The sequence below is a fragment of the Rattus rattus genome, chromosome 1 (genome assembly GCF_011064425.1).
Source record: "Rattus rattus isolate New Zealand chromosome 1, Rrattus_CSIRO_v1, whole genome shotgun sequence".
Lineage (NCBI taxonomy): Eukaryota > Metazoa > Chordata > Mammalia > Rodentia > Muridae > Rattus > Rattus rattus.
In genome coordinates this window covers 27971860-27983363 of record NC_046154.1, presented here as the reverse complement: position 1 = coordinate 27983363, position 11504 = coordinate 27971860, and the positions used below count along the sequence as shown (strand labels likewise).

Below are 11504 nucleotides of genomic sequence, written 5' to 3'. Positions count from 1 at the left end.
AACAGCTCTGATCATAGGAGACCCTGACAGAAAGGGGAGAGAGGTTAAGAAGGACAGGAGAAGGGGGGAGGGGAGGAGAGGGAAAGGAAGGGGGAGAGGAAGGAAGGAGGAGGGAAGGGGGGGAAAAGGGGGAGAGGGGGGGGGGGGAGGAATGGGGAGGAAGGGGAAGGGAAGGGGAAAAGGGGAGAGGTGGGAAGGGGGAGGGGAAGAAGGGGAGGAAGGGGGAGGGAAGGGAAGGGTTGCTTACCACCATCTATTAGGCACTGGGAACCTGGGGATGTACAGTAGAGAGAGGGCTGTCAGGCAGGCCAGTGTGTCTCAGGAGTAGGGAAAGGCCAGGGTCAGTCTCTGCCTACTGGATTACTTCTGTTAATTGTAAAGCTGAGCCACACTCTCTCATTTGTGTGTGTGTGTGTGTGTGTGTGTGTGTGTGTGTGTGTGTGTGTGTGTGTGTGTGACTGCAGTGCTGACTCAGCATCTGAGAGGTCCAATCCAGGGCAGACATTCTCCGGAGGTCAAAGGTCATGCCATCCATGTCCCTGCTGCAAGTGCCTGGGCACTGAGGATTGTAATGGGAGGGACACTAAGATTTCTTGTTTACCCACCCCTGCCTGCCACCCAGTGATAACCACTTCTCTCCCACCCCTCCCCTTCCCCTTTCTGTCAGGGTCTCACACACCCCAAGGCTGTCCTCAAGTTTGCTACCTCATCCAATGATAACCTAGAACTCAGATCCCTGTGCCTCCACCGCCCAAGCGCTGGGAGTGCAAGCTTGTACCCTTGTTCTCAGCTTTCAGGCAGTCCTTTCTGTTGTCTAACCACGGGCCACCCCAGCTCTGATGTGATTTTTTTTTTCACCTTGAAGACTCCCAGACACTGCAATTATCAATACTTTGGTTTTATTTTAATGAAAAGAAAAATAAATATTTTTAAAGAGTAAGAAAGCAGTGTTGAGGATGGAAAGGTCCAGCCAGAACGGAGGCCAGGGGGATGGGCAGAATCCACCAAGGAGAATGAAAAAAAATGAGAATGAGGTTGGGTGGGAGGATGAAGAGGTTGGGGTGTCTTAGCTCCCATGGTCTTGGGCTGGGAATTTTACTCCCTGCAGTTTCCAAGCCGGGCCCTTTCCAGTTCCGGCTGTGATGTCTGAGGGTTCCCGCCAGCCTCACTGTTGCTCCCTGAGGGACATTAGCTCCCAGGTGGGGTTCTGAGTCTGAGGGGATTAGCACCTGGTCCCAAGGCCTCATCGGCGTGGCCCCCAAGGCCTCTTCCGTGGCTGTGGATCCCACCTAGCTTAGTGGCCGAGACTCAGTGGTGCCCCATGTCCTCCATTCCTACGCGGCCCCAGACGCCCAGCACGAAGGTCTCGATGTCACACTCGTTGGTGCCACGCACGATTCGGAAGTGGCCCCTCTCACCCCACCATGGGCCCCACGAGTTGGCAGCAGTCTGGGGGTGAAGAGGAGAGAGGCATGAGGCAAAGGGAGGGCGAGGACCCAGAAGGCAGGAGACTTGGGACTTACACCAGGGACTCACCCAGTACTTGATCGTCCTTCCGTCTGGCAGTATCTCTTCTCCCCACCTAGCAGCAAAGCAAGAGGGAGAGGGGATGGGGTCTCAACACCTGGAACATGTCACCCCCAAGCCACCCCTGTTGCTTCTGAAATCTGAGCATAGCTAAGGGACATGCCGAGTGTCTGCCCCTCCCTGCACGGTCTGTCACTCAGTGGTTGGCCAGAGTTTTGTTTTTTGAGACAATGTTTCACAGAGCCCAAACTAGCAGTGACGTTACTATACACATGAAGGTGGCTTTTTAACTCCTGATCCTTCTGCCTACATCCCAGTGCTGAGATCCCAGATGTGCTCCCCCTGCCCCGCACCCCCCTGTTAACTCTTGAATCCTCGATTTCAAGGGGACAGTTTCACTGTTCCCAGACCCCCTTCAAAGCTCCCCACAGTCCATGCACCCCTGCAAGCAGCCCCTCCTCTCTGTGTCTGTTTCCTCTTTGGCAATGGGACGAGGGAGGAGCAGCCTCGGCTTGGCAGAGAACACAAAGATTTTCAAAGAATTCCCAATGTAAACGCCGCTGCTCCTCGTCCCATGCGCCCTCAGGAACCTCACCCTGTGATCTTGACAGAGTGAGTCCCGTGTCGGCGGTACTGCTCCGGCCTCCCCTGGCTTACAGGTGTGTGGCTGTAGATGCCTCGCTGGTACAAGAAGAAGTCTTCGTGTACTTCCATAAGCGCTGTGGGCAGAGGCAAAGACAGGGCTCAGCCTGGACACCTGAGCATCCAGACACCAGAGCCTCTCGTTAGACACTGACTTAACCCGGGGCTTCCTGCACAGGCCCTCCACGCCTCTCGCAACTGCACTTGGTACCTAAGCTGTAGAGACCTCTTAGGCCCTCCGTCCAAACTCCAGCAGGAAGTTTCTGGAACCAGAGAGAGCCTGGGGTTGTTTACCTTGAACAGGGCCATTTTCCATTAGCTCCTTCATGATCTCCTTCTCCTGGGGAGGGAGGTTCATCAGTGTAAGATTTAGCAAACCAAACCCCCAACTCTGCTTCTGCGCCCTCCCCAGGTTTAGACTTACATCGGAGGCCAGGCGGTAGACAGGCGTGACCTGGTAGATGTCATTGGAATCAACCTGACTATTGGGGCAGCGAGAAGTGGCCTGGCGCTTGCCCCGCCCCATGGCGCGGCTGTGCATCATGCATCGAGGAGTGGGGCTGGCCTCGTCGTTCTGCTCACGGCCGGAGAATGGGTAACAGTTGTCAGACACCACCCTAGAGAAGGAAGCAGGAGCCATAATGTGGTGGTCACACCACAACGCCCAGGCTCTGTAGGGTGCTTCGCCTTCTTCCAACCCGCAACCCCTGTAGCGTACCCTCGGCGCCGCAGGAACCACCAAGCGCCATCGAGACGCCCACCTCGGCAGCCCTTCTGGTGGTGGGTATCACAGGATAGCAGGTTCTGCGGTGAGAGGATGGGTGTCATGTGTCCCAAAGAATGGATGGACACTCGGTCAGATGCGACAGCTAGTGGGGAAGGTAGAAAGGGCTGTGAGAAGCTAGGCCGGGGCCCTCCTCTCTGGCGCCAGCTCCTGCCCCTGGACACACCTGCCCCCTGGACACAGCTGCCCCTGGACACACCTGCCCCTGGACACAGCTGCCCCTGGACACAGCTGCCCCCTGGACACAGCTGCCCCCTGGACACACCTGCCCCTGGACACAGCTGCCCCTGGACACACCTGCCCCCTGGACACAGCTGCCCCCTGGACACACCTGCCCCTGGACACACCTGCTGTGGAGAAAGCCCAGGAACCCGCACAGTTGCCCTGGTCCAGCGGCTCATGGATCAGGTTGGGCCACTTCTCGGACGCCTCAAAGGCAGTGGGTAGCACTTCTCCTTGTCCCAGCACCGTCTGTAAAACAGTGACGATTCCGCTTGCTTCCTAGCATGGCCCTGCGGTCCCTCCAACATAACGCCTCTAGCTTTCGGTTCTGCTGTTGCCCTGCTTCTGGGAGGAGGGTGGCATGCCCGTTCCTTCCGACTTGAACTTGAGTGGAATCATCAGTACTGTTCAGGGTCCCCCAAACACCACGTGGGTAATGAGGCACAGTGGCCAGGGCCACCACTTCTCACTCTCTTCTTCTGCTACTTTCCTCTGTACCTTTCTGATCAGCCCCACCCTCCTTCCTGCCAGGGCAGTGGTGGCCTCCAAGCCCCAAAGGACAGGGGCGGGAAGAAACAGTAAGGTCCCGTGACCAGGCAGGCAGCCAAGACAAACGGCAGAAAATAGCAGGCAGCCCTAGGGAGAAAGGCAGGGCCAGGGGCTGGTCACCCTGGCCTTGAGCAGAAGTCCCCTGGCCTCTGTCTGCTTTGATGGACAGTACAGCCCCACCCACGCCTGCCTCGTGGGAGTCTTTACCTGCCCCCACTCTCCCTAAGACTGGCAGGGTCTGGTGGAAAAACAGAAGCCCCCTCTTCCCTAGGGGCATCACTGAGTCGGCATTTTTTCCGAGAATTGTTGCTTTCTGGCCAGAGCTGTCTGTCCCTTTTTTCCTAAAATACCAAAGTGACCCCCGGCCCTTGGGTCTTGGCCTAGCTGTACTGGACCCAACAGCATTTTTCCCAGGCTGAGGAGGCAGGCCGGGCTGCTGCAAGCACCAGAAGGTTTAGAGGCACAGTCCCACCAGAGAGGGCAGTGATATGCCCAAGGACACACAGCCTCATCCTGGAGGAGAGGCCCTTGGCAGGACAAGAAGAGGTCCACCATCCCCATGCATTAAGCCACTGGAAGATAGATGGTGGGGATGTGGGCAAGAACGGACTTACATAAATCTCATTCATATTCATGACGGAGGAAGATGGGCGGATTGTGCCCAGCCGGTATCGAATGCCCTCATCCAGGGTCATGCCCCAGAAGGCACTGTGGTTCCCAGCCTGCCACCTGGAGGAGAGAAGGGAAGTCACAGACCTGTCAAGCCCAGAAGCCCTAGAACTATGAACGATGGCTAAAACGGAAACAGGTCAATCTCAGCGTGTGCACCTAACACAATGACCATGTCTGATGATCATGCAAGTGGACATGTATGTACCCCCCTGTGCCCACTGGTGCCCAGGGCCTCTCACCCGTAGTTGCCCCGGTTGATGGCTTTAATCATGGCTGGGTCCACTAGACATGGCTCCTGGTCACACTCCCACTGCCCTTTCTCATGGCAGGTGCTGGAAAGGAAACGAAAATCGTGACTAGGGGCTGGGGGCTTGTGGAGCCCCAGAGGTCCAAACAGGCCTGGGATTGGGAGCCAGTCACTAGAGTGGACCCCCTGAATGATCCCACCCAGCCTGGTGGCTTTGTAAGTCAAGTTCATCTCTGCGGCCCAGGAACTCACGGTTCCCTCAACATTACCATCGTGGGGGCCTAACAACAGGTTCTGCTTAACGTGGGTCAAAGTGAGTTCCAGGTCTTGTTACTTCCTGCAGCGCAGACTCAAAGCCCGGAGTCACCTTTGACCCCTCACGTGTTGATCCACTGCACTCTGGATGCACGTCTGTCTAGCCACCTTTCCCCTGATCACTGCCGCTACAGTCTCCCAGTTTCAGCCTCTGCCCTACGCCACCCCACGTTCCTGAAGTAGATGTTTCAATTGGTGGCCACGGCCATCCTGCTAGGTCTAAGTCACGTCACGCCTCTGCTCCAACCCTCCACTGGCTCCTCACCACAGAAAGAGAGCCAGAGTCCTTCACGGCAACAAGCGCTGTGATCTGTTCTCCTGTCCCGTCTGACCCCTGTTCCTCCCAGGCCTGGACTGTAGCCATCGTGGTTATGCGCACCTGCCAAACTCCTGCCCAGGGCCTTTGAGCGGCTCTCCCCAGCACACCTTTCCTGGTTCCCACTCCTTTTCTCCAAGTCCTTGTTCAAACATCACCTCCCAGAGAAGCCTTCTCTGATCAGCTATCTTTTTATTTTCTGCCCCCCCCAAGAGTTCTTTTTTTTTTTCTTTTTTTTTTTTTTTTTTTTTTTTTTTTTTGAGCTGGGGACCCAACCCAGGGCCTTGCACTTCCTAGGCAAGCGCTCTACCACTGAGCTAAATCCCCAGCCCCGAGTTCTTTACCCCATGCCTCCTCCCCTTAGCCTTTGAGAGGGTGTTTCCTCACCCCCCACCTCCCCCTCCAGCATTCCCCTTCCCTGGGACATCAAGTCTCTACAGATTAGGCTCATCCTCTCCCACTGAGGCCAGACGAAGCAGACTCTGCTACCTATGTGCTGAGGGGGGGCGGGGGGGTTGGGAGGAGGGGAGGGAGAGAGCTTGGACCAGCCTATGCTCTTTGGTTGGTTATTTTTTCTTAAAGCTCAATGGTCTCCATACTCTCTGTCCCAATCCCTGCCTCACTGTGTCCCTTAGACACCTGGTGTCCTATTGGTGTTTATACTGTTTTCATCCTCACCCCCAATCCCATTCCCCTCCTCTTTTTCCTTACAGCATCTCTCGTGTATTAGAAACTGGCCTTGGGCTGGAGAGATGGCTCAGTGGTTAGGAGCACTGACTGCTCTTCCAGAGGTCCTGAGTTCAAATCCCAGCAACCACATGGTGGCTCACAACCATCTGTAATGGGATCCGATGCCCTCTTCTGGTGTGTCTGAAGACAGCTACAATGTGCTTATATATAATAAATAAATCTTTAAAAAAAAAAAAAAAAGAAGCTGGCCTTGAACTTACTATGTTGCCCCCCAAAAAAGCTGGCCTTGAACTTGCTATGTTGCCCCCCCACCTACCCAAAAGTCTTGAACTTCTGATCCTCTTGCCTCTGCACCTCCAGGTCCGGTTTTGGGTGGTACTGAAGATTAAACCTAGGGCTTCTTTTTTTTTTTTTTTTTTCTGGAGCTGGGGACTAAACCCAGGGCCTTGCGCTTGCTAGGCAAGCGCTCTACCACTGAGCCAAATCTCCAACCCAAACCTAGGGCTTCTTACCTACTTGGCCAGCACTCTACCCCCTGAGCTACACCCTCAGCCCACTTATCCCCATTACAGGGGAGAACCGTGTAAGTGGCGAGCATCCAGTAAACACCACTTTTCATTGTCTTGGGACTGAGCCCTGGCCTCATGGGTGTCAAGCAGATGCTCTTCCCTGGGCCACGGGCCCCAATCCTCCTTTGACTGTCTTTTGAGACAGGGTGTCACTAAGGTGTGTAGGCTGGCTTGGAAATGACTCAGGAGTTCCAGCTACCTTTGGACTCGGCATCCTCCTGTCTCAGCACCCAGCATAGCTGGGATTTTGGGCCTGCATCCTAGTTTATAGCTCTTGAGTGCATGAAAGACCAAGGCAGTACAGCCGTGTGGCTAAGACGGTGGACTGGTCCCGCCGTCTTGTTCGGTGGCCTTGGAGAGGTTATTTAAGAGCCCCACCCCCTCTGCTTAGGTTCCCATCTACAAAGCGAGGACAATACCTAGTATCACTTTCCAGGGATTCCATGGCAGGCCTTGGAAGGGCTTGACCCATTGTGGGTGCTTTCGGCTTCTATTGTTCACACATCAGGAACCCTGCCCTACCCCCACAGCTCACGTCCGGCTGACCACACCCTCTGGATGTATAATGGCATCTCAGATTAAAGCCACCCAGCCTTCCTCCCGTCTGCTCCTCCCACAATCCTCATCTCAGAACGTGGTACCTAGTCAGGTGCTGGTCTAGGAGGCACGTGCTGCATCGGTGCACGCCAGAGACACACATCAGGAACCCATCCTCATGCCCCTCCTCTTCAGATGCCAAACCAACTCACTCAGCCATCCCCGCCCCAGATGCTCTGAGGCCAGGCAGACCCATGAGTGATTTCCATTAGACTTGAGGTCTCGAAGGAACTTCCCTTAGACACTCAGAAACTGGCACATGGCTGAGCCTTCTCCAGTCTCTGGTGGTTGAGGGTCCCACCAAGAAGAGCTCACCTGCCTCCTGCCTTCCCCTCAGTGGTTCCTCTCCCCGGTGCCTAAGTCCCTTGTTTATCTTATAACCCATCATAAAGCTAGGGTTCCCCCTTATCTTCCTTCCCTATGTAACACCCATGGCAGTTTGGCATGACATTGTGTGTGTTGCTTTCCCATGCCCTTCTCTGTGAGACTACAAGCTCCCCTTGGGTCAAGGCCCATGCCTGTCTCCTTCCAGCTGTACCTCCTAGGCCCAACACGGTGCCTTTGACACAGTAGGTCTTCGGTAATTAGGCATCAGCTGGAGGCACGAATTCTAGGGATTCTACAATGTTTTTACAAGCTCATAACTTTGCTATTACAAGATGCTAACCAGCCTCCTTCCAGGCAACCCAGGGCATCCGCCTACAATGCCACCTTATAAGGAGCCTCAAGGGGAGCCAAGCCCCAATATGGCTGGCTCTTTAGCCCTCGAGTCTGCGGGTGGTGCTCAAGCGAGCTGGAAGGGCCTGTGGGGGTAGGGAGGCCCCCTCTTCTACCTTCCTCAACACCGCTCAATATGACCAGAGTCCCTGATGGTGATGTCCAGCCTAGAAAGCACATTGACAATCTCCCCCTCTCAGTTGGCATACTTGGAGCAGTCAGCCACCAGGACCTGTCCTGAAGGGGTCAGCTAACGCTTTCCTGTCCCAGGTCTCTTGAGCCCCAGGGCTGTTCAAGCAGGTCTAGACAGGACTGGTAGCAGCAGGTCCCAGCATTCCAGAGGGGCCTGGGACAGGATGGAAACATTAACCCCTTGGCAGCCACCCTATCAGAGCAGCAGAATTCTGCAGACACCCCGCCCTCTGAGCACACACACACACACACCCTCCCTCACCCAGACACACGCCAGCACCCACGCATACACGCACACATGGTCCTCATTCCCACAGTGACCCCGGCACCCCTCACCCAGTGAGGCCAAGCGAACAACTATGCGCAACACATTCCGAAAAGTTTCTTATCCCTGGGGCCTCCCAGTCCAGGCAGAGGGAGGGACGGGGCAGGCTCAGGGCAGCAGAGACCCTTTCCAGTAAGGCGTTCATAGCTCCCACCTGCTCTGCCTCCCAGCTCAGACTGAGGACGGGCTAGCCATGGCCCCCTCCTCCCCCTGCCTGGAACTGGGGGTTTGAGGGTAGGGAGAGGGCACATTCCAGGGAAGGCCCTGCTGCAGGCCACTGGCTGATGGCCAGCTCAGTCATCCCTGACCCCTCATCCCGCCCAGGTCTGCGGATACTGCAGAGGTTTCCTTCCTGGCGTCCCCTTGGACTCTCCTGTGACAGCGAGCCCAGCTGGGAGGGTGGCCAGCCCAAACCGGGAGGAGTGGAGAAAAACTCCTAGCTTAGGTGTGGCCAGGCCAATCCGATGGCTGACCGCTCCTAAGCTTGTGACTAGAATCTTATTGTAGGAGATGGCGTGGCCAGTTGAAAGTTTCCATATTACAGATAAAAACACTTGAGGCCCGGAGAGCAAAAAGGACTCATCCTGGGGAAATGAGTGACAGGTTTTGGTGCCAAGTCTGCCGCATGGCGCTCGAAGTGAGCCCACTCCAGTCTCTCATACTCACCACCGATTGCAGTTGTCCCAGTAGGTTCCGAAGATTGGGTAGATCCGGCCCGCATGCATGCAACCTATCAGAGGGAGAGAAGGAAAGATGAGATGGCCAAATCCTCAAGGCTGAGTAGCCCAACACTTCCTGAGCTGGTGGTACATACACACCAATCCCCACTGAACGGAATCTAGAGACAAACTACATCTTAGGGCGTCCCCAGGTTCCCACAGAAGCTGCCACACGCAAGCTGCTCAGGGACTTCCTTTGGGTCCGTGGCATTTCACCTGGAGGCCAGCCATGACATTCCTGGTATCCTTTGTCACTCAAATGAGTTGGGACTTGCCCATGGGCACGGAAGGAGCTTTAGGAAAGAAACCGAAGCCCAGGGTAGGCAAGCAACTCCCGTAAAAAGGCACAGCATTTTGACATACAACGTGGGCATGGGAACTCCTCAGACTAAAGCCCAGCAGGCTGTGGGAGGCTGCAGGAAGGACGTCCCATAATTCTCCTACTGGGACAGGAAACGAGGCACGTGCAGGCCAGTCTCAGAGGTACAGAATCCTAAGCAAGGGTAAAATCGCCCGCCTATGTATGACGACCTGGCCGGCCTCTGTGGGCTCTATCAGCCCCAGGGTGAGTCAGCAGGCGGGGCTGCCACCTTCCCCATACTGACTGGGAGATAGGGCTGGAGCCTGTCTGCCCTGCCCTAGGGCCTAACAGGACTATTTTCAGCATTGCTTGAAAGACTTAAGTAAGACCACAGGAGGGACTTCCAGAAGGGCAGGAAATAGGATGAGGATTTCTTTCCTACTTTTTTCAAAGCCTGGAAATGCCCTTTATCAGCCTTGTTCCTGAGCTTCGCTGGGACTGGGATTGACAAAGTGGCCCTCCTGTTGGCCATCTGGTGCCCACCTTGGACAGGAGGGAAGGGGGGTGGAATCCCGAGGCAGAAGTCCCAGAAGTCAGGGCAGCAGTCAGAGACGGTGCGGTTGCAGAAGAGGTCACAGTAACAGGTGGCTCCCAGGTAGGGCAAGGCACACTCGTCAGCACGGCCGCGGCAGCACATGTCCTGCTCTTGGCAGTATCTGCCACCGGCGTCCCGGATGCCCCGCAGGTGCAGCCCTGGCGCCAGCTCCCTGCGCCAACGACTCCGCCGGGCCTCCAGGGCAGCCTGGCCAGCCAGCAGCAGCAATAGCAGCCCTAGCGGACATCCCCACATGGTGCCTGCTGGGTCGGGGAGGACAGAGGTCAGGGGTCAGAGGTGTTGGATTCTGGAGACTCCCTCACACACATCAAGGGTGGGTCTTCCTTCACGCGTCCTGGAGCCCTCCCAGGAGGCTCAGCAAAGCGTGGCGCCCTGACTTCTGAGTCTCCCGGGGGTAAAACACAGCGCTAGGTGTCAGCCCACTCACGGGACAAGGAGATATGCAACAAGCAGACCCCCTCCCTGACCTCTTTAGGGACTGTCAAGGACAAGGAAATGGGACCTTGACATTTCCAACGCGCATTCTTCTCTCCTGCCCTTGGTCCCTCTATCCCTCTGACGCATCTGAGTTGGATTGTTGGCTCTGTGTGTCTTACTAATCCCCTTTCAGCCACCTCCCGATGCGCGCCCCAACCCTTCTGTCCTCGGCGTCCCTCTGACCCGCTGCTCTGCGTCCTTCTGACCCTCTCCTTTGTGTCTCTCTGACCTGAGTCCTTCTCCCTCTGTGTGCCCCCTCCTCTCTGCTCCTTCTCTCTACACCCTCTGCCCTCTGAACAGGGAGAGTCCCTACCTGGTGAGGGGTGTGGGCTGGACCCAGGCTGCCCTGCGCGCCTCCGCCTCCAAGCTCGAGACTGCCAGACCGAGTCAAGTGAGGAGCGCAGGGCGGGACGCTTTTTGTACCGCCCCGCCGGCAGCACCCGCCCCAACCCCGGACTGTGGGAGGGGAGGGCGGCGCCCGCTTCTAGGTACCTGGAGTAGCCCTTAGCTCCGAGGGGACAGTTTAAGGACAATGTGTACACGGATTGTCCTTCTTGGGGGTCTCTTGTCAATGGAAGTCTCTTCTTAGGGAGCAGAACTACAATTTGCGGAGAGAGGATTGTGGACTGATACTAGGAAGGACTTTCCAAGCGATTTTACGAGCCGAAAACGTGTACGAATGGGGAAGTAAAGAGGCAACTACGATCAGAGTTCGGGACTTGATAGGGACCAAGAGCTAGGGGCAAAAATCTGTAGGCCACCCCTCAGGCCCTTCAGGAAGAAAAATAGCCATGCACATCCTTGTCCCAGTGACCCTGGGCTGGGGGCCACTCCAAGCCATAGCAGCTCCGAGGAATGACAGGAATTCCCAAGGGATGATTCAGGAAGCTGCTCAGGCTCAGGGAGTCCAAGGCAGCTCCTCCTCCCCAGGAGGTGGGTGCGATGCGGGAGTCTGAGTGAGCGTACCCAGCCGCCCTTTGTGGGGTCTGTCCTCCCCAGTGTGGTGGGCACCTTGCCCAGCACCGCC

The 11504-nt window shown here is 56.1% G+C and overlaps 1 protein-coding gene across 1 annotated transcript; it reads right to left on the bottom strand.

Moving 5' to 3' along the window:
- Window positions 1-882: 882 nt before the first annotated feature.
- Tinagl1 (tubulointerstitial nephritis antigen like 1) lies at window positions 883-10869 on the bottom strand. Its single transcript, XM_032897017.1, has 12 exons — window positions 10791-10869; window positions 9928-10242; window positions 9031-9094; window positions 4636-4728; window positions 4339-4453; window positions 3301-3424; window positions 2888-3038; window positions 2594-2786; window positions 2464-2509; window positions 2123-2246; window positions 1537-1582; window positions 883-1449 (listed from the first exon to the last, which is right to left on the bottom strand). Exons 2-12 carry the CDS (start codon window positions 10232-10234, stop codon window positions 1309-1311), a joined length of 1404 nt encoding a protein of 467 aa, XP_032752908.1. The 5' UTR covers window positions 10235-10242; window positions 10791-10869; the 3' UTR covers window positions 883-1308.
- Between the last annotated feature and the right edge of the window lie 635 nt (window positions 10870-11504).